At 37.5% G+C, this 27,742-nt stretch overlaps 2 protein-coding genes and 1 long non-coding RNA gene across 3 annotated transcripts; 2 read left to right on the forward strand and 1 right to left on the reverse strand.

Annotated features, from left to right (window-relative positions):
- Positions 1–15,890, reverse strand: LOC142179245 (uncharacterized). Its single transcript, XR_012707315.1, has 5 exons — positions 15,750–15,890; positions 13,841–15,256; positions 13,647–13,729; positions 12,846–12,920; positions 1–784 (listed from the first exon to the last, which is right to left on the reverse strand). It is a non-coding gene; the product is annotated as an uncharacterized LOC142179245 (long non-coding RNA).
- LOC107773831 (short-chain dehydrogenase reductase 2a-like) lies at positions 15,021–16,438 on the forward strand. Its single transcript, XM_075248974.1, has 3 exons — positions 15,021–15,282; positions 15,701–15,933; positions 16,308–16,438. The coding sequence occupies exons 1-3, from the start codon at positions 15,021–15,023 to the stop codon at positions 16,314–16,316; spliced, it is 504 nt and encodes a 167-aa protein (XP_075105075.1). The 3' UTR covers positions 16,317–16,438.
- A 936-nt stretch (positions 16,439–17,374) lies between these two features.
- Positions 17,375–19,484, forward strand: LOC142179243 (uncharacterized). The gene is made up of 3 exons (XM_075248973.1): positions 17,375–17,864; positions 17,961–18,394; positions 19,035–19,484. Exons 1-3 carry the CDS (start codon positions 17,375–17,377, stop codon positions 19,482–19,484), a joined length of 1,374 nt encoding a protein of 457 aa, XP_075105074.1.
- The last annotated feature ends 8,258 nt before the right edge of the window (positions 19,485–27,742 follow it).

Here is a 27,742-nt window from a genome sequence, read left to right on the forward strand (position 1 = left end):
TTGTACCAACAGAACGTAATAGAAACAAATTTAGAGGAATCTAAATGTAATGCAAAAGAACACTGGGAGTTAGATTTTAGAAATTTGATGTAGAATTGAATACTTTCCAGCTATAGCTCAGTCCAGATGTTCACAAGACAAACTACAGTTTTCAAAGGCAGAAAGAAAAGAAAAATACTCATTTTCCAGCAGCATAATGCATAAATCTTCCATGTACTCCTCCTCATTTACTTCTGTTTTATCCCTAAACCTTCTATATGATGTTAGTCTTGTAGTAATCCGTAGCCTTCATTACTAAGATCAAAATAATGTGTGCTTCAAACATATTACTATATTATCCACGCAAGTAGGATAAAAGAAAGCATGTATCATTGCTTTCCAATACAAGACAATTTTTCTTTGACAATTGAGATCTTGTAATCTCATTCTTACATTAAGCATGACTTTCAACTTCCATTTGAAATATGACTTTTGTGGTCATTCATCAAACTCCTCCAAATTAAATTTATATTCTCTGCATTCTGCTTGGTAAACCTCAGTCACACTTTCATCAAAAATTCCAGGTATACTATAAGTTTTGGAGCTATGTACCCTCAAAAAAAGTCTTCAAACAAATATATTCTTCTTTAGTATCAAAAGGAAGCTAAAACTTTTAACTAAATGATTACGAGAACACACACTCTGCAACCTCATGACAAAGAATGCAGACCCTCAAAACCATTTTAGATTTTTTTTTTATCCTCCTCATTCATCTCGTGTGTATATGCTCCTAATATGTTCAGAGCTGCATTGAACAGGTTCAGAATTAGGAATAAATACTTATATCCATAAAGTCACAAAATATTTATCAAGAAAGAAAACGAAGATAAATATTTAATTATGGACTACTTATGATAGAAGAATGGTATCGGATAATAAACAATGCAGCGGATGGCAGAGTAATTGTTTTCCCTAGCCACTTGCATAATGGCATATAAAATCAGATAGTATACTCCATTTTTTTTTAATTTACGCCATCTGATAGATCTTTTTGAACAAAAAATTGCAAACCAATTACATGTAATAATCATGGCCCGAGGACATCGTGACATTATTAAGCCATATTTTTCAGAATAAACTCCATATTACTTCCACATATTTAGAAACAAATTCTATATCTTATGTTATAAGCTGGATAGTGGTAATCCGAATTTTCTTTGGAATATTGTAGAATAGGCAATTGAGCAGTATGAAGAATGAAGTTCTACGAGGAAAAGCAAGACTCATGAAAAATAATTATAAAGAAAAACCAAAGATGGAAACTCCAGTTGAAATGAACTTCAGTGCAAATTCTTTATTTAGGAAGGTATAGACCGGGATTATACAACATGATCATGAAATAGGATGCATGAATTTATTGAAAAATTAAAGTCAAACGTTAAGTTGTTTGCTTCATATGCCAACAAACGAAAAGATTCTTTGAAAGTCCATAGGAAAATAAAAAAAGGCTAAAGAAGTATCGAAGATTGACTCATTATATTTAGGCTTCGCATTATATTGCATCATAATCTGATGCCTTCGAATAGAAGAAGCTGAGAATGATCTAGTGACAGAAAGCATCCAATAGAGACACCGCAAAGAAAATTACAAGTTAGAAAATGCGAGCCAAAACTCTTCTTATCTTGTGATGACCCAAAATGTCATCTTTAAATTTAATAAGTAATTTTGTGTTCTAAGACCTCAAAAAGCACCATGTATTATTTCTCGATTTGCGTGCGCAGTCCGTAAAATTTTTCGGAAAGTTTTCATGTGAAAAACGGATTAAAATGTGAAATAGAGCTTTAAAACTCAACTGAGTTGACTTTGATCAATATTTTTAGCAAACGGACCCGGATCAGTATTTTGACAATTTCGGTAGGTCCGTATCGTGATTTGAGACTTGGTCGTATGCCCAGAATCGAATTCCGAGGTCCTTAACCCGAGATATGGAATTTTGATAAATATTAGAAGCTTGAAAGTTTAATGATTTTTAAGAAATTACTGATGTAGGATTTATTGACCTCGGGTCTGTATTTTGGTGCCGGAGCCCGGTATAGGTCCACTATAATAATTATGACTTGTCTACCAAATTTGGTGAGAATCAGAGTTGATTTGACATGATTCGGACGTCCGGTTGTAAAAATATAAGTTTTAAAATTTTCTTGAAAATTTCCTTTGATTTGGTGTCTGATTCGTAGTTCTAGGTGTTATTTTGGCGATTTGATCACGCGAGCAAGTTCGTATGATATTTTAGGACTTGTGTGCATGTTTGGTTTGGAGTTTCGGATAGGCTACAGGATAATTTTGAACTTAGAAAATCTGGTTTTTTGAGCTTCTGCTGTCATCTGGTGCATTGTGCTCCGCGATCGCAAAGCCATTCTTGCGATCGCGAAGAGTAAATTGTAAGTAGTGAGTTTTACCCTTCGCGTTCGAGAAGATAGGCACGTGATCGCGAAAGGTAAACTCCCAGTGCACTGCGAACGCAAGGGACCAGATGCGATCGCGTAGAAGGAAGGAAGGCATCGCGTAAGGCTGGAAAAATGTACTCCGCGATCGCGTAGAGTTAAAAGTCTGGACAGCCAAAATGTGCTTCGCGATTGCGAAGCCATTCCCGTGATCGCGAAGAGTAAACTGAACCTGGGCAAAAGTTGTTCTACGCGATCGCGAACGAATTTCCGCAATCGCGATGAGTAAAAATCCCAGAAACAGAACTTAAGTTCTAGAAGTGGGGTTTCGACCCATTTTCAACTCTTTTCCATTTTTGAGATCGGGTAAGGTGATTCTTGGGCGATTTTTACAGGAAAACATTGGGGTAAGTGTTCCTTATCCTATATTGATTATATTTTATGATTTCATACTCATTTATATCATGAATCCGTGAATTTATGGAAGAAAAATCAGATTTTTATAAAATCTTCCAAAAATGAAAAATTAAGATTTGAAGGTCCATTTGATATCGGAATTGGACAATTTTTGTATGGTTGAACTCGTAGCAAAACGGGTGTTCGGATTTCGTAATTTTTTCCGGGATTTGAGACGTGGGTCCCACTATCGAATATTTAAATGAATTTTGGATTTTTATCCGGAAAATTAGTAAATTCATATGGAATTAATTCCTATGATTAGTATTGAATATATTAAATTATTTGTGAATAGATTTGAAGCTTTCGGGGGTAAATTTTTAAGGAAAAGTTATGGTTGAATAATTGATTGGAATTTGCAAAGCGAGGTAAGTGTCGTGGTTAACCTTGACTTGAGGGAATAGAACCCTTAAATTATTTGTTATGTGAATTGCATGTGAATGACGTATAGGCGAGGTGACGAGTATCTATACGTCGTCAAATTAATTTTTTGCCTGCTTACTTGAAAAATCATAAATTATTTTAAATCATAAATTAATTATTATAATAATTATTTCTCTCCTATTCTTTGTCAAATATTAATTCTTGAATTCCTGCATTAATTGTTGCATGCTATTTGAATTATGTATTTTAATTGTTATTTGACATTTAGCATATTAAATATTAAACTACCTAATTTTTCTATGATTTTTATAATAAATTATTATTTGTCATTGTTTGGTTCATAAATAAATTATAATTATTGTGTGCCTTGATGCTTAATAATTTCTCATTGGATGTGATATTTATTGGAGTAAGTTTTATTACATTTATGAGTCATTTAAAATTATATTGGAGGAACGGGTTGCACGCCGCAACGGAAATGAAAGTATATATATATATATATATATATATATAAACGGGTTGCACGCCGCAACGAAAATGAAAAGTATATATACATATATTGGGGGATCGGATTGCACGCCGCAATAGACTTATTTAAAAGTCAATATTGGGGGATCGGATTGCACGCCGCAATAGACTTATTTAAAAGTCTATATATATACTTGATTGAAATAAATATATAACAGACTTGATTAAAATGGAATATATATATATATATATATATATATATATATATATATATATATATATATATATATATATATATATATATATATATATATATATATATATATTGAGAGAGCGGGTTGCACGCTGCAACTGAATTAAGTGTGAATATATTGTGAGAGCGGGTTGCACGCTACAAAAGAATTGGTTGAAATGATAATGGATTATGACTGCTGAGTTGGCTTCAATTATTATAAATGAGGTCACCTGTTTTATTTCTATTATTTGTTGTTGTCATTAATATTGCGTACAGGTTAATGTAAGTGAACCGCCTTAGCCTCGTCTCTACTTCGTCGAGGTTAGGCTCAGTACTTACCAGTACATGGGGTCGGTTGTACTGATACTACACTCTGCATTTCTTGTGCAGATTTCGGAGTTGGTCCCAACGGCGTACCATAGACTTGCTCGGATTTCAGCTATTCGGAGGAGACTTGAGGTATAACTGCATGGCATCCGCAGTTCTAAAGTCCTCGTCTATTTTACTTTAGCTGTGTGTTTATTTTCAGACAACTTTATGTTATTCAGACCTTTATTTGTATTTATTCTAGAAGCTCGTGCACTTGTGATACCAATTCTGGGATTGTATTTAGACACCGTTATTTTTATGAATTATTCACTATATTTCAAACTTTGCTTCCGCATTTGTTTCTTTGATTATTAATAATTTAAAAATTGGTTAATATTATTCTAACGTTGGCTTGCCTAGCAAGTGAAATGTTAGGCGCCATCACGGTCCGAAGGTGGGAATTTCGGGTCGTGACAGTTGGTATCAGATCACTAGGTTACATAGGTCTCATGAGTCACGAGCAAGCTTAGTAGAGTCTGACGGATCGGTACAGAGACGTCTGTACTTATCTCTCAGAGGCTATGAAGTTTAGGAATAATATCACTTCTTCTTATTCTGTCGTGCGATTTTATTCTATCATTGATGATTGAACCATTCTACTCTTATTCTCTCGCAGATGTTGAGAACACGTAATACCTCTACCGATAGATAGGGACCAGAACCCTCAATGGAAACTATGGCTAGGGGTAGAGGTCGAGGTCGTGCTAGAGGCCGAGGTAGAGCTCAGTCCATAGCTCGAGCAGCTGCACCTGTTGTAGAACCTCAGGTGGACCTTCAGGATGAGGTTCCAGTTCAGAATGTACCAGTTGGACCAGTTCAGGTCCCGGAAGGATTCATAGCCACTCCAGTACTTCAGGACGCTCTAGTCCGTCTGGTAAGTCTTATAGAGGGCGTGACACAGAATGGTACATTTCCAGTGGTACCAGCCGTCTCACAGGCTGGAGGAGGAGCACAAACTCCCACTACTCCCGCTCTGGAGCAGATGGCTGACCAGAATCAGGCTCCAGCAGTCCCGCCAGTTGGGGTAGTTCAGCTAGTTGTTGAGGCACAGACCGGTGATAGGCCCGCCATGTCTTTTGAGGCCTTATTGAGACTGGATAAGTTTACTAAGCTCTTTCCGGTTCACTTCAGTGGTACACCTTCTGAGGACCTACAGGATTATCTTGAACGCTTCCACGAGGTGCTGTGAAACATGGGTATAGTTGAGACCAATGGGGTTGATTTTGCTGTATTTCAGATGACGGGATCCGCCAAGAGGTGGTGGAGAGATATTACATTGACCAGACCAATCGGATCGCCTGCACTTACCTGGGAGCAGTTCTCTCAACTATTTCTGGAGAAGTTCCTCCCTATCACACTGAGAGAGGAATTTCGCAAGCAATTTGAGCATCTACATCAGGGCAGTATGACTGTTACTCAGTATGAGTCCCGTTTTGTAGATTTGGCCTGCCATGCTCTCCTTTTACTACCTATGGAGGGGGAGAGAGTGAGGAGGTTTATTGAGGGACTCACTCACCCTATCAGACTTCAGATGGCCAAGGAGACCGGAAGTGAGATTTCTTTTCAGGCGGCTGCTAATGTCGCAAGGAGGATCGAGATGGTTCTTGCACAGGAGAGAGGGCAGAGGTCCGATAAGAGGCCTTTTCAGTTCGGTGGTTTCAGTGGTGCCTCATCTGGAGGCAGGGGTAATTTTGGTAGGGGTCATCCTCCCAGACCATTTCATTCATCACTCCATGCATATCCCAGTGCTTCAGGGAGTTACGATCCTATTATGCCTTACTCTGGATAACCGACATTCAGTGCACATTCAACTTCTATCAGTGCTTCAGCACTCCAGAGTTATTACAGCGTTTATCCGGCCTATTTGGGTCAACTTCAGCTTCAGCAGCCACGACATCAGGATGGGTGTTATGAGTGTGGAAACATTGGTCACATCAAGAGGTATTGCCCTAGATTGGCGAGTAACAGATCTCGGCAAGATTCTCGTGCCATCATACCGGCACCGGTTGCTTCACCGCCTACTCAGCCAGCTAGAGGTAAGGGTCAGGCAGCTAGAGGTGGAGGTCAGGCCATTAGAGGTGGAGGTCAGACCGTTAGAGGTGGAGGCCAGCCAGTTAGAGGCCGTCCCAGAGACACAGTTCAGAGTGGTGAGGCCCAGCCCCGATTTTATGCTTTTCCAACTAGGCCTGAGGCCGAGTCATCTGATACTGTGATCACAGGTATTATTCCAGTTTGCCATAGAGATGCTTCAGTTCTATTTGATCTAGGATCTACATATTCCTATGTGTCCTCCTATTTTGCTTCATATTTGGTTGTGCCTTGTGATTCTCTAAGTGTTTCTGTGTGTGTATCTATACCGGTGGGAGACTCTGTTGTAGTAGATCATGTCTATCATTTGTGTGTGGTTGCTATTGGTAATCTTGAGACTAGTGTGGATCTTCTACTTCTTGATATGGTAGATCTTGATGTCATGTTGGGTATGAATTGGTTGTCCCCTTATCATGTTATATTGGATTGTCATGCCAAGACAGTGACCCTAGCTATGCCGAGGTTTCCTCAATTAGAGTGGAAAGGAACTCCTGATCATTCTGCCAGTAGGGTTATTTCTTATATGAAAACTCGGCGTATGGTAGAGAAAGGGTGTCTAACTTATTTGGCTTATAATCGTGATCCCAGTGCGGATGTCCCTTCTATGGACTCAGTATCAGTTGTTTATGAATTTCCAGAATTATTTCCTGCAGATTTGCCAGGGATGCCACCCGACAGAGATATTGACTTCTGTATTGATTTGGCTCCGGGCACTCAGCCCATTTCTATTCCACCATACCGTATGGCCCCGCCAGAGTTGAAAGAATTGAAAGAGCAGTTACAAGACTTGCTTGATCAGGGATTCATTAGACCCAGTGTCTCGCCCTGGGGTGCATCAATATTATTTGTAAAGAAGAAAGATGGCTCTATGCGGATGTGTATAGACTATCGGCAGTTGAACAAGGACACTATCAAAAACAAATATCCTCTGCCAAGAATTGATGACTTATTTGATCAGCTTCAGGGTGCCAAGGTATTTTCGAAGATCGATTTGAGGTCTGGTTACCATCAGTTGAAGATTAGGGCCTCTGATGTCCGTAAAACAGCTTTTCGAACTCGGTATGGGCATTGTGAATTCCTAGTGATGTCATTTGGATTGACAAATGCCCCAATAATATTTATGGATTTGATGAATCGGTGTTCAAGCCTTATTTGGATTCTTTTGTGGTTGTATTCATTGATGATATCTTGATTTACTCCAGCAGTCGAGAGGAACATGATCAGCATCTTCGAAGTGTGCTTCACACCTTGAAGAATAATCAGCTATATGACAAGTTTTCAAAATGTGAGTTTTGGTTAGACTCAGTTACCTTTTTGGGGCATGTTGTATCGGCAGAAGGCATAAAGGTGGATCCTAAGAAGATTGAGGCTGTTCAGAATTGGCCTAGACCTACTTCAGTTACAGAGATCCGGAGTTTCCTGGGTTTAGCAGGTTATTATCGTCGGTTCGTGGAAGGATTTTCATCTATAGCAAGCCCATTGACCAGATTGACCCAGAAAGGTGTCCCATTTAGATGGTCAGACGAGTGTGAGTTGAGCTTTCAGAAGCTCAAGACCGCTTTGACTACGACGCCAGTGTTGGTATTACCCACAGGTTCAGGATCGTATATGGTATATTGTGATGCATCTCACATTGGGCTTGGTGCAGTATTAATGCAAGATGGCAAGGTAATTGCATATATGTTGCGTCAGTTGAAAGTTCACGAGAAGAATTATCATGTTCATGACTTAGAATTGGCAGCCATTGTTCATGTGCTGAAGATTTGGAGGCATTACCTCTACGGTGCGGCACGGTGATGCCAAACAGGTTGCTGTGGGGCAAGATGGGGTTCTGCGAATGCAGGGTCGTATTTGTGTGCCTATTGCGGATGGGCTTCGTGAATTAATTCTGGAAGAAGCACACAGTTTCAAGTATTCTATTCATCCAGGTACCGCCAAAATGTATCAAGATTTGTGGCAACTTTATTGGTGGAGGAGAATGAAAAAGGATATAGTTGAATATGTCGCTCGGTGTCTGAATTGTCAGCAAGTTAAGTAAAAGCATTAGAGACCTGGTGGTTTGCTTCAGAAGTTAGAAATTCCTAAGTGGAAATGGGAGCGTATCACTATGGATTTTGTTGTTGGGCTCCCAAGGACTCAGAGAAAATTTGACGCAGTTTGGGTCATTATGGACAGGTTGACCAAGTCAGCACATTTCATTCCACTGGCAGTTACCTATTCTTCAGAGAGGTTAGCTGAAATTTACATTCGTGAGATTGTCCGCCTTCACGGTGTGCCCGTGTCTATTATTTCAGATCGAGGTACGCAGTTTACCTCACATTTCTGGAGGGCTGTACAACGTGAGTTAGGCACGCGGGTGGAGTTGAGTACAACATTTCATCCACAGACAGACGGACAGTCAGAGCGAACTATTCAGATATTGGAAGATATGCTCCGCGCTTGTGTTATAGACTTTGGAGATTCTTGGGATCATTTCTTTCCACTTACAGAGTTTGCTTATAATAATAGCTACCAGTCGAACATTCAGATGGCTCCATATGAGGCATTATACGGAAGGCGATGCCAATCGCCAGTTGGTTGGTTTGAACCGGGAGAGGCTCGATTGTTGGGTACCGATTTGGTACAGGATGCCTTGGATAAGGTCAAGATTATTGAGGATCAACTTCGCACAGCTCAGTCTAGGAAAAAGAGTTATGTCGACTGTAAAGTTCGTGATATTGCATTCATGGTTGGAGAAAGAATATTGCTCTGGGTTTCACCTATGAAAGGTGTAATGAGGTTCGGAAAGAAGGGCAAGTTGAGCCCTAGGTATATCAGACCCTTTGCAATTCTTGAAAGGGTGAGTGAAGTAGCCTACAGGCTTGCATTACCACCTAGTTTATCAGCGGTTCATCCGGTGTTCCATGTGTCTATGCTCCGGAAATATCATGGTAATCCGTCTCATGTGTTAGATTTCAGCTCAGTCCAATTGAACAAAGATTTGACTTACGAGGAGGAGCCGGTGGCTATTCTAGCCAGGCAGGTCCGACAGTTGAGGTCTAAGAGTTATCCTTCAGTTCGGGTGCAATGGAGAGGTTAGCTGGTAGAGGCATCTACCTGGGAGTCCGAGTCAGACATGCGGAGTAAATATCCACACCTTTTCTCCAGCTCAGGTACTTTTTTCTAACTCCGTTCGAGGACGAACGTTTGTTTTAGAGGTGGAGAATCTGATGACCCAAAATATCATCTTTAAATTTAATAAGTAATTATGTATTCTAAGACCTCAAAAAGTACCATGTATCATTCCTCGACTTACGTGCGCAGTCCGTAAAATTTTCTGAAAAGTTTTCATGTGAAAAACGGATTAAAATGTGAAATAGAGCTTTAAAACTCAATTGAGTTGACTTTGGTCAACATTTTTAGCAAACAGACCTGGATGAGTGTTTTGGGACTTGGACGTATCGTGATTTGGAACTTGGACGTATGCCCAGAATCGAATTCCGAGGTCACTAGCTCGAGATATGGAATTTTGATGAAACATTAAAAGCTTGAAAGCTTAATGATTTTTAAGAAATTACTGATGCAGGATTTATTAAACTCGGTCTGTATTTTGGTTCCGCAGCCCGGCATAGGTCCCACTATAATATTTATGACTTGTTTGCCGAATTTGGTGAGAATCAGAGTTGATTTGACGTGATTCAGACGTCCGATTGTAAAAATATAAGTTTTAAAGTTTTCTTGAAAATTTCCTTTGATTTGGTGTCTGATTCGTAGTTCTAGGTGTTATTTTGGCGATTTGATCGCGCGAGCAAATTTGTATGATGTTTTAGGACTTGTGTGCATGTTTGGTTTGGAGCCCTGAGGGCTCGGGTGAGTTTCGTATAGGCTACGGGATGATTTTGAACTTAGAAAATCTGGTTTTTTGAGCTTTTGTTGTCATCTGGTGCATTATGCTTCGCGATCGCGAAGCCATTGCTGCAATCGTGAAGAGTAAATTGTAAGTAGTGACTTTACCCTTCGCGTTCGCGAAGATAGGCACGCGATGGTGGAAGGTAAACTCCCAGGGCACTGCGAACGCAAGGGACCAGATGCGATCGCGTAGAAGGAAGGAAGGCAGGAGCTAGGCACGTAAATTGTGCTTCGTGATCGCATGAGCATTTATGCGATCGCGTAAGGCTGGAAAAATGTACTCCACGATCGCATGAGCATTTACGCAATCGCGTAGAGCTAAAAGTCTGGGCAGCCAAAATGTTCTTCACGATCGCGAAGCCATTCCCGCGATCGCGAAGAGTAAAATGAACCTGGGCAAAAGTTGTTCTATGCGATCGCGAACGAATTTCCGTGATCGCGATGAGTAAAAATCCCAGAAACAGAACTTAAGTTCTGTAAATGGGGTTTCGACCCATTTTCAACTCTTTTCCATTTTTGAGCTCGAGTAAGGCGATTCTTGGGCCATTTTCACAGGAAAATATTGGGGTAAGTGTTCCTTATCCTCTATTGATTATATTTCATGATTTCATACTCATTTATATCATAAATCCGTGAATTTATGGAAGAAAAGTCAGATTTTTATAAAATCTTCCAAAAATGAATAATTAAGATTTGAAGGTTCATTTGATATCGGAATTGGATAATTTTTGTATGGTTGAACTCGTAGCGGAATGGGTGTTCGAATTTCGCGAGTTTTTCAGGGATTTGAGATGTGGGTCCCACTGTCGAATATGTAAATGAAATTCGGATTTTTATCCGAAAAATTAGTAAATTCATATAGAATTAATTCTTATGATTAGTATTGAATATATCGAATTGTTTGTGAATAGATTTGAAGCTTTCGGAGATAAATTTAAAAGGAAAAATTGTGGTTGAATAATTGATTGGAATTTACAAAGCGAGGTAAGTGTCGTGGTTAACCTTGACTTGAGGGAATAGAACCCTTAAATTATTTGTTATGTGAATTTCATGTGAATGACGTATAGGCGAGGTGACGAGTGTCTATACGTCGTCAAATTAATTGTTTGCCTGCTTACTTGAAAAATCATAAATTGTTTTAAATCATAAATTAATTATTATAATAATTGTTTCTCTCCTATTCTTTGTCAAATATTAATTCTTGAATTCATGCATTAATTGTTGCATGCTATTTGAATTATGTGTTTTAATTGTTATTTGACATTTAGTATATTAAATATTAAACTACCTAATTTCTTATTGATTTTCATAATAAATTATTATTTGTCATTGTTTGGTTCATAAATAAATTATAATTATTATGTGCCTTGATGCTTAATAATTTCTCATTAGATGTGATATTTATTAGAGTAAGTTTTATTACATTTATGAGTCGTTTAAAATTATATTGGAGGAACGGGTTGCACGCCGCAACGGAAATGAAAGTATATATATATATATATATATATATATATATATATATTGGGGGATCGGATTGCACGCCGCAATAGACTTATTTAAAAGTCAATATTGAGGGATCGGATTGCACGCCGCAACAGAACTTATTTAAAAGTCTATATATATATTTGATTGAAATAAATATATGACAGACTTGATTAAAAGGAATATATATATATATATATATATATATATATATATATATATATATATATATGGGAAAGCGGGTTGCACGCTGCAACTGAATTAAGTGTGAATATATTGTGAGAGCGGGTTGCACGCTACAAAAGAATTGGTTGAAATGATAATGGATTATGACTGCTGAGTTGGCTTCAATTATTATAAATGAGGTCACCTGTTTTATTTCTATTATTTGTTGTTGTCATTAATATTGCGTACAGGTTAATGTAAGTGAACCGCCTTAGCCTCGTCTCTACTTCATCGAGGTTAGGCTCAGCACTTACCAGTACATGGGGTCGGTTGTACTGATACTACACTCTGCACTTCTTGTGCAGATTTCAGAGTTGGTCCCAGCGGCTTACCATAGACTTGCTCGGATTTCAGCTATTCGGAGGAGACTTGAGGTATAACTGCATGGCGTCGAAGTCCCCGTCTATTTTATTTTAGCTGTGTGTTTATTTTCAGACAGCTTTATTTTATTCAGACTTTTATTTGTATTTATTCTAGAAGCTCGTGCACTTGTGACACTAATTCTGGGATGGTATTTAGACACCGTTGTTTTTATGGATTATTCACTATATTTCAAACTTTGCTTCCGCATTTGTTTCTTTGATTATTAATAATTTAAAAAATAATTAATATTATTCTAACGTTGGCTTGCCTAGCAAGTGAAATGTTAGGCGCCATCACTGTCCGAAGGTAGGAATTTCGGATCGTGACATATCTGCAAGCCAGAAAGAATAAAAACTAATGGAACCATATGCAGAACTCCAATAGTACCAAAAGTAATTAAATAGAAGTAGATCTCGATACAAAAAGTTTACTAAAAAAGAAAGAGTGAAGAAGGAAGACATTACCAATTAATGATGATAGATGCTGATGTTTTGCTCCAATTACACAAAAAATGATTCGCTTCCAATTTTTAAGCGAATCTACAAGAAAGTGAAGCCAAGTGACTAAAAGATTGAAATTTTGGTGACGACATATAATGAAAACACAGTCCAACATCATTTTCCCTATTAAAATATGAAGAGAGCAAAAAGTGAAGATTATTATACAGTCAAACCTCTCTATAACAGCCTAATTCGTTTCGAATGTTTTTGGCTACTATAGTGAAGTGCTGTTATAGATGACATATATTATAACATATTATAATATTCGGTTCCGAGAATAACTCAGGTTTTATAGTGAATGACTATTATATAAGGATGTTGTTATAGAGAGGTCTGACTGAATTTGAAGTAGATATTATAGATCAAAATTTCTAAATATTGTACAAATGCCTGATAAACTAACTATAGAAAGAGTAAAACATCTCATTAATTCAATCATTGTTCTGGATTGACCATACTGCAAGGTTTATAATATATAAACCTGACAAAAAATGTTTTAAGGAAAGCTAAAGCGGGACTACATAAGAGTTTGAATAATAAATTATCAGTGATAATTATTATGCTCCTATCAAATTATTTAACTCTTCCACAGAAAATTCTAATTAGCAAAATGTCAAGCTTTAATCGAGCAAAAATGTATATTTTTGGTTATGAGAAATCCAACTTAAGCCGATATACAAATTGCCAAAACATAATAACCGGTGAAAAGGGTGTCGTTTGCGCAGTATATATACCATGAAACACATAAATAGAAAAAGAGTGTACCTTCTCGAAATCTATTGAAGGATCCATGGTGCAATCGAATTGTGCTTTTTCGCTGTTGCTGGTCCTTTTCATGTTCTCCTTTGCTATTCAATGATGATTATGATGAACGTTAGTATGCCTTGAATTTTAAGCATTATTCCGTAGGTTCATCGCTAATTACAGATCTTTAATCGAAAAGAGGGAAGAGAGATTACTGTTCGAAATTGCCATTATAATTAATGAAAGGAAAAAGACACGGTTTGGTTGAATTTGATCGGCTGCCATTATCAACGAAGGAAGTAGAAACGGTTTGTTTAAGAAGGTTAATCGGTGGCTTTTCTTTGGGTTTTATTGGTTAATTAATGAGGTAATTGGGTAAAATATTGGAGAAAATCCCATAAAACGGAGAAAAATGGAAAAGGCAATTGCTGGTCAATGAGTCATGCCACGTCACCGGGCTTACTTTTCTTTTTAGTCTTTCCAAAAAATATCATCTTTTGATATTTAAAAAAATTAACTTTAAATTTTTCTTTTACTCTTAACGAGATGATTTATAACCACACAAATATTTTAGATCACAAGTTTCAAATTTTTTTCTTTTTCTTAAATTACTTGCCTAGTCAAACGATGTCACATAAATTGGAACAAAGTGAATATTATTTTCCTAGTGTAGGGTTTTCTTAATTTATCTAATTTGAAGGAGGGGTCCCAAAGGCAAGTATGAAACACTACTTATCTTATGACTGTTATTGGCCTACAATAATGGAGGGTCAATAATGTTAGAAAGAACATGGATGAAGGATTTTCTCAATTAATAAATTGGAGCTAGATCTTACGTTGCAATCTAAAATAGGTAAATATCAGTCAACAATTTACATTCAAAGTGATCAACAAAATAAACATAAAATCTTTGGAGATTATCATACAAACAATAGAGACAAAAATATTTATTCCTAACTACGTGAGCATTAATTGGTAGGCAGAGTTATCCTATACATATACCGATAAACGGTAACAAGTATATGATAAATAATTGAGATACAAGTAAGTTGGTTCGGACACCATTATTATAAAAATAAAAGTATTACAACCTAAAAGTTTCATTTGTAATTACACTATTTTAGTAATTACTGTCAAATTTAATCTATTATCCTTAACAATAATGAGAGAAAAATGACTGTCTGACTGTCTATCGAGGAAAATCTAAATTGGGCAGTCCTTGCCAAAAAATAAAGAGAGAAAAAAATTTAGATTTGGTGGTTCGTACATTAGCCATTACTCTCTGCATATATAAACCTGTGCATTAATACAGAGTATTCCTGCATAACTACCTTATAAATAATACAGAGTATTAATACAGAAGTTCAATGGAAAGATCTGAGCGGAAAAGTAGTGATGGTGACAGGGCGTCCTCAGGAATTGGGCGAGAGTTGTGTCTCGACTTGGCGAAAGCCGGCTGCAGCATCATTGCTGCTGCTCGTCGTGCTGACAGGCTCAAATCTCTCTACGACGAGATCAATTTACAGGGCCCCACCCCGTGCATTCGCCATGGAGCTTGACATCACCGCCGACGGTGCTACCATTAAGGCCCCCGTACAAATAGCTTGGGACGCCTTCGGAGGTATCGATGCCTTGGTTAACAATGCCGGAGTTAGAGGTTGTGTATTATAAGCTTCTATATTAGTACTTGTTGATAGTAATTACTCCTCCCGTCCCATTGATGTTGTTTGACAATGAAGAAAAGACTTTTAAAATTTAAGGTCCAAAATAAGTTATAGATATTTTTTTAGTTATAAATCATCTTACTAAAGATAAAATGAGAAGTTTAAATTAAAGTTACTCCTAAATAATTTCTAAATATTGGAAGATACCATTCTAATATTTATTCTTACCTGCAAGCATAAGTAAGATCAATCCTAGTTGGTCAGTCCCCCATGATATGGCTTCTTGCTTTTTATTGGTACAGATCGAAAAAGAAAGTGTATCATATAAATTTGGACAAATTAAATTACATAATTTAAAAATTTTCTTGGCTATTATTTATTTTGTCATATATATGCCTTATATATGCATAGGTAGTGTGAGCTCTTCGGTGGATTTTTCGGAGGATGAGCGGAACCATACCTTTAATACAAACCTAAGAGGGGCATGGTTGGTTTCCAAATATGTTTGTAGGCGAATGCGCGATGCTAAACAAGGCGGAGGATCTGTAATTAGTACTTCTTCAGCTGCTGCTTTGAATCGGGTAGTGTATCCGGGGAGTCTTGCTTACACTTCTTCAAATATGGCGCTTGACATGCTCACTAAGGTACGTACTTATGTACTAGCTAGTGTTAGTAGCAGAGCCTACTGTTAAAATTATACTGTGCCAATAGAGTAAAAAAACTTAAATAATGACAAGCAGATGATGGCCGTTGAATTGTGAGTAGACAAGATTAGAGTGAACTCAATTGATGGGTCCATCTCATTCAAAAGTCAAAATAATAGTCATGTGTCTAAGGAAAATATTTGGCTGAGAATTTCTTTGGTTTGATAGCTAACTTTCTTGAATATTTTTGGTTTGGTACTCAACTTTGTTGAATTTCTTTGGTTTGGTAGCCAACTTTGTTGAATTGTGTGTTACATCTAAGTTTCAATGATGACAATTGTGCAAAACTAAATCCTATCTACTTTGATTGTAAGAGGAAATGAGATCAAAGAAAAGTTAGTAATGCTAAATCAAAGGAGACGATGCTAGGACAAGAAGCTAAAAAAAAGGAAACCAAATCACAGAAGATTCAGCAGAAGCTCAAGCCAAGAAGACCAAGAAGGAAGGACGGAAGCAATGGGAGACAATTTGAGTGGGAAACACAACATAGTGGGAGACAATTGGAAGTGCTGCTCCTTTCTTTGATAAAACATGAAGCACTCCTTGGATTAATTAATCTACCCCACAAAATGGAGACAATTTGAAGTGTTGCTCATTTCCTCAATAAAGCATGGAGCATTCGACATGGAACAGAGCACTCCTTGGATTAATAAATCTAGCCCATCTCTCTTGAAGGAATCAAAAACACCTTTCTGGAATGAAATACCAATACACAACAATACTCGCCTATAAAATATGGCAAACTCAAGGATTGAATTATGCAACTACAAATACTGTCTTCTAAGTCTCTCTAGTTCTTAATACAAGCACTGTATTCTTAAGTCTACAAGTGTCATAAAAGATAGAAAGAGTTAGAATACAAAAGAGAGTTGTGTCAATATCCAGAAATTATTGTTGCTAAACATTGTTGCTGGTGAACGAGATAAAACCATCACTATTGTAATTATTTATCAAGATCTAAGAGAACCATTGTGACCCAAGAAAAACTGGACGTAAGTACCACACCGGTACCGAACCAGTATAAAAACTGTTGTGTCTCATTTTGCTTTCAATTCATTGCATTCTTCTCTATCTTATCAATGTATTGTACGAAAACTAGTCGACTAAACTCAAACTTAGTCAACTAAGTTTTAATAGTCCACAATTCACTCCCCCCTCCCCTTTTACTTTCAATTGGTATCAGAGCCAGGCTCACAAACTTTGCTTAAAAGCTAGTGAGGAAAAGATCATGGGATCAAACACAGTCGTCGGTGCATTATTTCAAGAAAGAACCTCTCATGTATGACCTCCATATTTCAACGGACAATATTTTTCTCACTGGAAAGTTCGTATGGAAACATACACTATATCATATGACATCAAAGTTTGGCATGTTATCAAAATGGGAAATCTCCCAATTCCACCAAAGAAAGATGCAAATGATCAAGTCATTATATCAACTGATCCACTTGACTTAGATTATTACACTCATGAACAAGCTATTGTTATAACTGTGAATGCCAAAGCAAAAAATCTACTGTATAATGCTATCAGTGGAGAAAAGTATGACAAGGTTCCAAGCTGTGAAACTGCCAAGGAAATGTGGGATAAATTGGAGATCACATTTGAAGGAACCAACAAGTTAAAAGAAACAAGGATCAATCTTCTAGTTCATGACTATGAGCTATTTCAAATGAAGGATGGAGAATTAGTGAAAGAAATATTCTCCAGGTTCAGCAAAATCCTTGGAGATCTAAAATCCTTTAGTAGGCCAATAAAGAGCGAAGAACAGGTCAGAAAAATCCTTAGAAGTCTACCCACAATTTGGCAGCCCAAGGTTATTGCTCTAGAATGTCAGGACCTTGATAAAATGTCTTATGATGAACTTAGAGGTGATCTAATTACCTTTGAGAAAACTCACTTGGACAGGCAAATTCAACAATAAAAGAAGAAAACAGTAGCCTTTAAAACAACTGTGGTTGAACCAGAAAATGAAGAGGAAGAGGAAGGAGGAGAACGGGATGAAAATATAGCCATGCTTTCCCAAGTTGTAGCAAGCATGATGAGAAAGAACAGATATAGCAGAAGAGGAAAATCAAACTTCAGAAAAGGAAGGACAAATAATGAAAATGATAAAAATGATGGAAGATGCTATGAATGTAGAAAACATGGACACATTCAAGCTGATTGTCCTGTATTAAAGAAGAAACTCAACAGGAACCTTCAAAAGAAGAAGTTTTTTGGAGCTTGGAGTGATGAAGAAGAATCTGACCATGAAGAAATTGCAAATATGTGTTTCATGGCCATTAAAGAAGATAGCAATGAGGACTCAGGAGAGCTTGGGCTCATGAAAGACAAAGGAGTAGATGAGGAAGAAGGCTCAGGTGAACTTGGTCTTATGGAAGACGAGGGAACCAATGAGGTACGTCTTCCTACGTGTCCCAACTATTAAGAACTTCAAGAATTTGTTGATATTGCTCTTGCATATATTGAAAAAGTTTTAAATGAACTCAGAAAAATCCAAAGAGAAAAAAAAGACTGGGCCTTGAAGCTAGAAGTTTGTGAAATTGAGCGTGACATGCTTCAAGATAAAGTAAATGACTTCAACTTCAACTGAATGGATTATAAAAATCCACTAGTCATAGTTTCGTCAAATCAAATCAGATTACGCCTCATAACTCTTTGATTAGAACTAGAAACTCCCATGCATGCTCTAACTGTGGTAAAAATGGTCACAACACTAACCAATGCAGGAACAAAATTAGAGCAGAAAAAGGCTCTGAAAATCCCAATAATCCGTCGTGTGTTTATTGTGGAAAACGTGGTCACACTTCTAACCATTGCAGGTTCAAGGACAACAGGAGATGAGTCTGGCGACCTAAATCCTCTAGTCAAGCTAACACTCAGAAATCTAACCATTCAGGACCCAAACAGGCTTGGCTACCTAAAAACAAGTAATCTTGTTTTGCTGGAACACCTCAAGAAGAATCGAAAAGGAAAATGGTATCTTGACAGCGCGTGTTCTAGACATATGACTGGTGACAAACAATTATTCAAAACAGTCACCAAACTCGATGGAGGAACATTTACCTTTGGAGACAAATAAAAAAAACGTAATTGGAGTTGGAAAAGTTCCTCTAAGCTCAACATGTGATGTGCACAAAGTATACCTTATTGATGAACTCGGTTACAATCTTCTCAGTATTAGTAAACTATGTGACAATGATTATGAGGTTCATTTTAAAAAACATGACTGGTTTATAGAAGACAAATCAGGTAAAGTTATTCTTTCAGGTAATAGAAACATGAATGCCTATACTATCAGTAATGTAGATAGTCTTGGTAATCAAATTTGTCTTGCTTCTGTGATTGATGACCCTTGGGTTTGGCATAGAAAGCTTGAACATGCTAGCATGTATACTATTCAAAAACTTTCTAAACATGATCTTGTCATTGGTCTTCCAAAGCTAGATTTTTCAAAAGATCATATTTGTGATGAATGTCAACTATGAAAACAAACTCGCTCATCTTTCAAAATCAAAAATATTATTTCTACTACTAAATCACTTCAACTATTGCATATGGATTTGTTTGGTCCAACTAGAACTTCTAGTATAGGTGGTAGAAAATATGTTTTTGTCATTATGGATAATTTTTCTCGATTTACGTGGGTTATTTTTCTAAGTCATAAAGATGAAGCCCTAAGGAATTTTGAAGTTTTCTATAAGAAGGTCCAATGTGAAAAAAGATACTACATTTCCACTATCAGAAATGATCACAGAGGAGAATTTAAAAGCAGAGCTTTTGAAAACTTTTGCAATGACCAAGGAATCTCTCACAACTTCTCTTCACCAAGATTGCCTCAACAGAATGGAGTGGTAGAACGTAAAAATAGAACCTTACAGGACATGGCAAGAACTATGATTGTGGAAAACTCTCTACCTAACCACTTCTGGGCAGAAGCTGTGAGCACAACATGTCATATTATCAACAGGTGTTTGATTCGACCCATTCTTAAAAAGACTTCATATGAGCTATGGAATAGTAAGAAACCCAACATCAGTTACTTTCATCCTTTTGGATGCAAATGCTTCATCCACAATAATGGAAAGGACAATCTAGGTAAGTTTGATCCAAAAAGCGATGAAGGTATATTCCTTGGATATTCCCCCTCAAGTAGAGCATATAGAGTTTACAATAAAAGAATCTTATACATTGAAGAATCAATTCATGTTGTTGTTGTTGATACTAACCCTCGCTCAAGGAATGAAAGACTTCCTGAAGATGAGGAAATTTCTATTGTTCCAAAGTGTGTTGTTGTAGGAAAAGACTGTCAAGATGAGTCAGCTGGTCAGTCAAATCAGTCAACTGAGGAACATAATGAAATCCAAGAATCTTCTTCAACAAAACAATAGACTACTGAGGAAGGGGAACCAACCACACACATCCCAAATGAATGAAAAAGTAAACTTGGATATCCTCACAAATTCATTATTGGAAATTCACATGAAGGAATCACTACCAGAAGATCTCAAAAGCCCAACTCTCACATGGCTCTAATTTCTCAACTTGAGCCAAAGAAAGTGGATGAAGTACTGAAAGACGTTTACTGGATCAAAGCAATGAAAGATGAACTTGATCAATTTGAAAGAAATAAAGTGTGGAAACTGGTTACAAAACCTTCAAGTGCTTCTATTGTAGGAACCAAATGGGTTTACATAAATAAGTTAAATGAATCCGGATTAGTGGTATGAAATAAAGTACGACTTGTTGCGCAAGGTTATTCTCAGCAAGAAGGAACCGACTACGATGAAACATTTGCACTTGTAGCAAGATTGAAATCTATTCGAATATTACTTGCCTTTGCACTCATAAAGGATTCAAACTATTCCAAATAGATGTAAAAAGTGCATTTCTAAATAGATACATATCTGAAGAAGTTTACGTAAAGCAACCTCCTGGATTTGTAAATTATACTCTCCCAGATCATGTATATAAGTTGACTAAAGCTCTATACGAACTCAAGCAAGCTCCCCGAGCCTGGTATGAAAGAATAAGTTCCTTTCTTCTATTTCAAGGTTTCAAATGAGGTAATATCGATACAACTCTGTTTATTAAGAACTCAAATTCAGGTAATCTTATTACTCAAATTTATGTTGACGATATTATTTTTAGAAGTCCTAAATCTGTTCTATGTGAAGAATTTGCTCATTCTATGAAAGGAGAATTTGAAATGAGTATGATGGGAGAGCTAACTTACTTTCTTGGACTACAAATCAAACAGTCTCTCAAAGGGATCTTTATCAGTCAAACCAAGTACATCATGGAGCTCATAAAGAAGTTTGGTATGGAGAATGCTAAGCACATTGGGACTCCAATGAGTCCAACAACTATGCTTGATGAAGATAACAATGGAAAAAATATTGATGAAACTATGTATAGAGGAATGATTGGATCCTTATTATATCTCATTGCTAGTCGACCATATATAATGTTCAGTGAGTGTAAATGTGCAAGGTTTCAGTCGGCTCCAAAGGAATCCCATCTTACTACTGTTAAATGCATTATAAGATATCTTATTGGGACTTCTGAATTAGGATTATGGTATGCTCACTCTAACAATTTTGTCTTGAAGGGCTTTTCAAATGCAGATTTTGCAGGTGATAAGATCGACATGAAAAGTACTAGTGGCACATGCCAACTGTTGGGAAATGCACTAGTTTCCTGGCATAGCAAGAAACAAAATTGTTTTACCTTGTCAACAACTGAAGCAGAATATTTAGCTGTTGGAAGTTGTTGTACACAAGTTCTTTGGATCATGCATCAACTTCTCGACTATGATTTATCTCTTACCTCTACTCCTATATTTTGTGATAATACTAGTGCTATATGTTTGGCAAAACATTCTGTGCATCACTCCCGAGCAAAGCATATATAAATCAAGCATCATTTTATCCGTGATCATGTTGCTAAAGGTGATATTGTATTAGAATTCATTATTACTGAATCTCAACTTGCCGATATTTTTATAAAACCTCTTTTAGAAGAAAGATTTTGTCTACTATGAAAAAAGATTGGCATCATGTCTATTTTATAAAACAAATCTTTTGTATATGTTTAAAATATTTTATTTTCCTTCTTATGTGTGTTTAATTTTACTTTGATGCAAGTATAATTATTACACCTCCATCAGTACCGTCAAAACATCTCCTCAGAAGAGTCACTTTCTTCTGAATCCGTCCTTTCCTTTAACAACACAACTCTTCAACCTTCCCAACGCCTAGATAAGAACCCTCTTCTCTCCCTATCACTCTTCATCCTCTCCAAAGAAACCTTCACCATGGCAAAAATAAACCTCTCATCTTCCACTGCCACCAGACGAAGCAGAAGGTTCCAGAAAACCTTTAACCCTAAAGAAACTGTAGACATGGAATCATCCATCGACTCAGATTTTCTCAAAACCGACAATGAAAGCAGTAGATCTTCTGATGACCTTCCCATTAGTCAAAAATGGTAGGAAAGAGGCCCATGGAGCAAAACACCAAAAAACTACATGCAAGAAAGGGAAAGTGGAGAGTACATAATTTGGGCCAGAGGACATTAATCTTCTATGAACCAAGTGAGAAATCAAGGTTTGAGTCCAACAAGTCAAAATCTATGGCTTATGGACGCACTGTAAGTCTTTCTCTTATGAAAAATCTAAATTGTGATGTGATTGTTGTTTTTTATTTTCAATGTCCTTCCTCTCTGTTCGATAATATTGGGACCTCCGTGTATGAAGAGCTTGTGAGAATGTTCTATGCAAATTTATTTGTGAATGACAAAGATGACTTGGAGTCCATGGTTTTAGGCACTCGAATTGTTCTTGACTCTTATTAATTTGAGAAGATATTTTCTGCTAAGTTTAACGGGTATGAGGTTTTTGTGCAAAATTCCTGGCCAAAAGACTTTGAAGTTTCCTTAGAAGAAGTAAAAGCCTTCCTGTCTGATAATCCTCCCGACATTGGTCCCAAAAATTTAAAGTTTGAACACCGGGTTTTGGCCCACATGATAGCCACCATTTTACTTCCTAGAACTGAGTCCCTCAGCACTTTATCTACCAGAGATATCTTTGTTCTTTACTGTCTTGTGAACGATAAATGACTCAACTGGTTTGTATGGATTCGTCAATATATGCTTGAAAGTGTGAGGGATATATCCTCTTCTGCTGCTTGTCTACCCTATGACCTACTTATCTCACATATTCTTGAAGTTATGAAGGTTGATTTGGCACCTTTCACACCCAAGCCTATTACCAATACCTATGATAAGACAGCCTTTTCTATGATGGGTTACACTTTAAGTGATGATAGATGGGTCAAGTGCGCCAAAGTTGAAAGTGTCCCAGCGCAGGTTGAAGCTCCCACTGAACCACTAGAGTCTCAGTCAATTGCCTCTCAAATTCTTCAGCAGATTCAGCAATATCTAGATGGTGTAAAACTCATGCTCATTGAAATGAAAGAGCAGGTAGACAAAATCAGGATCGGGTCCAAGTCTACATTACTATTGAGTAGTCGATGCAGTTTTACCCAACAAGGTTGGGATCGAATCCAAAGGGAGTTAATTGATTTGGAATTAGGTTTATATCTAAGTCTAGATGCGTGTTTTGTTCCTAATTACGCTTCCATACATTTTGGTTTTGATTCTACTTCTAATTCTATTCTATTTTATGCAATGATTAAAGCTAAGTACAATATTTTTGATGTTAGTTTTCAAGTGTTTAAAAGGACTAGGGTAGTGACTTCCACCTGGGTGGACATCTAACGGGTAGTAAGAATCTAGGGCAAGCTTGATTAATTTGGGGTCGTGATATAGCTATCTCACCCAAGTACTCACTCTATACCTCTCGATAGTTTGAGTGATTTTGCCCAATTTGGCTTTCTCAAGTCCAAATGGGTATTCATGCAAGTCGCGTGATATTAGCTCAAGTCGGGTATTACTATCTATAGGTTTAACCTTTTAATTGGGGCTATCAATTTCTTGAGTTCACCCCAATTCCTTGTTATCCTAGTTTTCCTAGACTTACTCCCTCTTTTTCAAGAAGAGACTAAGTCATAAAGACATGAATCAGTGTTTGCAACCACTAATTTTACAATTCTAGCAAGAACTAGGCTAAATATCACTAACCCATAAACATTCAAACCCTAAAATTCAGTACCCATCAAATACCCACCCTAGGGTTGGATCACAACCCTAGCTATGGGTCTATCTACTCATAGAAATAGCAGAAATCAAAGATGAAAAGAAGATAAAATTCATAATACTAGATTAAAAGATGAAAATCTAATGTTAAAAGGTGAATCTAATACAAAATTGCCCAAAAGGGAAGTTCCAGCCGTCTCACGTGCTCAGCAAATACACAACATAACCTAAAAATGACAAAAAGTTCTATTTATACTAAGCCGAAATTTTCGAACAAAAATACCCCCGCGGAGGTTACGCGGTCGCGTAATTCTGACCGCGGCCGTGTAATTCTGATTATGGCCCGCGTTCTTCACTTCTGGATCTGGGTTTCGTGGACCGCGTAATTTCCATCGCGGTCGCGTAGGAGACTTCCGCGGCCGCATATTCTTGATGCGGACCGCACTTCTTGTTTTTGCTTAAAATGTAAGCTCTCTGAACTTCAGCAACCGCGGTCCGCTTAATTCCAATCGCGGCCTCGTAGGAACTTTCGCGACCACACCTTTTTGACGCGGTCCGCATTCATGTTTTAGCCCAAAAATCCATCTCTCTGAATCTTCCTTTCGCGGACCTCAAAATAGTGCTCGCGACCGCGTTGTAGCTTTCACAGCCGCACAATATTTTTGCGGTCCGCGTTTCACATCTTTTGGCCCAGTCTTGGTTTTTGTTCAAGTTTTGACTCCTTTATGAGTTGATTATGACTCCTTTGGCTCATTTTGAACAATCCCTGCAAGCAAGCATATTACATTAGTTTCCGGGAATATCTTCACGCATTTTTGGCCCTAAACATAAGTAAAAGAGAGCAAATAACAGGTTAAAATCCCTACTTATCAACTCCCCCAAACTTAAACTTTTGCTTGTCCTCAAGCAAATAGGGTAATTCCCACCTAAAAACAAAAAGGATATTTCAGCTGGCCTAAGGTGACTCTATCAAGTATCAATTGGGACTAATAATTACCCTCAACACAAATGAATTATCAACAACATCACGTTACGACCTTTTGAGTACTATAGTTCTAATGTGACACTAGAGCATCAAGAGTTGACTCAATTCATCAAGGAAGATCACTCTATTCCATAGGTCATTGTGGATCCCAAACTCCTCCTCCTCTACTCTCCATAAGCAAATCTCACTTTTTCAGAATGTACCACTCAAAACAAGAATTGTGAAGAAGTGCGCTCATCACTCTCAAAAGAATGCCACAAGTCCGACTCTAAGTACCATAAGCTTGCCCCTTATGTAAATCACCACTAATGTAAGCTCACTTAACTTGAAATCATATAGGGCTTTAATAGGATGTAATGAAGGCTTTTGGATCAAGGTAGGCCTTTATCGAACTATGATGGTTTCATCTTTCCATAAGCACTCCATTTTCTCATTTCGGCTCATACTTTCTTGACTCTTTGAGTCATTTTCTTCTTCCTTAGGGGAACTAGAGAGACACATCGTCACTCTTTCTTACTCATGACAATCATTTTTCTCCTTTTCTCATCATTCCATGCCTTTCATTATTGCGTTCTTTGAATCCCTTCAACCTTCGCTTTCTTTTGGACGTATTTTTTTTTTTGGCTTTTCTTCATTTTCTTTGCCTTTCCTTTTCAACAATTCTTTTTTTTTCTTTGAACCTTTTATCACTTTTAAATTCCTCTTCTCTCCCCCAAACTTATTGCTTTTGCCAATTGTTCATCATGAATGCTAAGGAAAGATTGGGTGCCAAGAGAGGGTCATTATAGAACGGATAAAGGCTTGTAATGTGGCTATTGAATGAAAAATGCTTAGGTTCAAAGGAGTTGACTAGGAATATCATATTGGTAGGCTACAGAAGCTTTCAAAGTTCAAATTGGACCAAGGAGAGCCTACAATCATTTCTCAAGTCGAGCTACACTTAGAATTTTGCCTAGACAAATATTCAGGGCAAGTTCTAGACTTATTGGCACGGGACTTGGACTTGCAATTCAATACCTCACCTCTCAAGCTACTGGATTGTTGAAGAGAACAAAGTCGAGTCCCATAACTGTCACACCCCAAAATCGAGGAGCGCAACCGGCTCTCAACCGAGTGAACCCGACTGAGTAAGCCTGTTAGATTTTATTCGACCCAAATTCATACGTGAATAAAGAGGAGATGTACTCTGTTAATCAAATACTGAAGAGATTTCATTAACCGCTTCCATTTCATTCCCATTAACAGTATCATTCAATATTTCCAAAATAGTACGAGTTTATAGATTTAATAAAAAACATGTTGCCAAATACCAACAATTCTAATCCAATTCCCAACATCAAATACCACCCACAACCTGTCTATAGAGCTTCTAAGTACAACTGAAGAGTAATATGGAAATTCCAGCAACAAGGCCCCGGCTATACCTCAACCACAAAGTACATGAGAAATAAAAGATACATGACCCCGAAATGAAGTAGGGCTCACCAAATTGGCTGAAAGGAGTGTACTGCTATCACTGATCAATGCCACCTGCTGTAGAACCACCTGCATCCATTAAAGATGCAGCACCCTCGGCAAAAGGGACGTTAGTACTGTCGAATAGTACTAGTATATATAGCTAGAAATCCTCTTTCAAAATAGAATGCCCATATGATCTATACGCGGAACACATAAGGGCACCTATTGTCTACATTAATAATGTGTCTCATTAGACCATCCTTAGTGCTCACATATCATATTATACACTTATGCGTTTCATATACCGTCCATAGTGTTTATTCATACCGTACATCTATACCTCTTATACACAATGCACCTATGCGTTTCATAGACCGTCCACAGGATTTCATATCACAATGGATTTCATAACACAATGTACCTATGTGTTCATAGACCGTCCACAAGATTTCATATCACAATATACCTATGCGTTCATAGACCGTCCATAGGATTTCATAACACAATGTACCTATGCGTTCATAGACCGTCCACAGGATTTCATATCACAATGTACCTATGCGTTCATAGACCGTCCACAGGATTTCATAACACAATGTACCTATGCGTTCATAGACCGTCCACAGGATTTCATATCACAATGTACCTATGCGTTCATAGACCGTCCACATGATTTCATAACACAATGTACCTATGCGTTCATAGACCGTCCACAGGATTTCATATCACAATGTACCTATGCGTTCATAGACCGTCCACAGGATTTCATATCACAATGTACCTATGCGTTCATAGACCGTCCACAGGATTTCATAACATAATGTAACTATGCATTCATCGACCGTCCATAGGATTTCATAACACAATGTACCTATGCGTTCATAGACCGTCCACAGGATTTCATATCACAATGTACCTATGCGTTCATAGACCGTCCACAGGATTTCATAACACAATGTACCTATGCGTTCATAGACCATCCACAGGATTTCATATCACAATGTACCTATGCGTTCATAGACCGTCCACAGGATTTCATATCACAATGTACCTATGCGTTCATAGACCGTCCACAGGATTTCATAACACAATGTACCTATGCGTTCATAAACCGTCCACAGGATTTCATAACATAATGTACCTATG

This window comes from Nicotiana tabacum, unplaced genomic scaffold, assembly GCF_000715075.1.
Source record: "Nicotiana tabacum cultivar K326 unplaced genomic scaffold, ASM71507v2 Un00439, whole genome shotgun sequence".
In the NCBI taxonomy this organism is placed as follows: Eukaryota; Viridiplantae; Streptophyta; class Magnoliopsida; order Solanales; family Solanaceae; genus Nicotiana; species Nicotiana tabacum.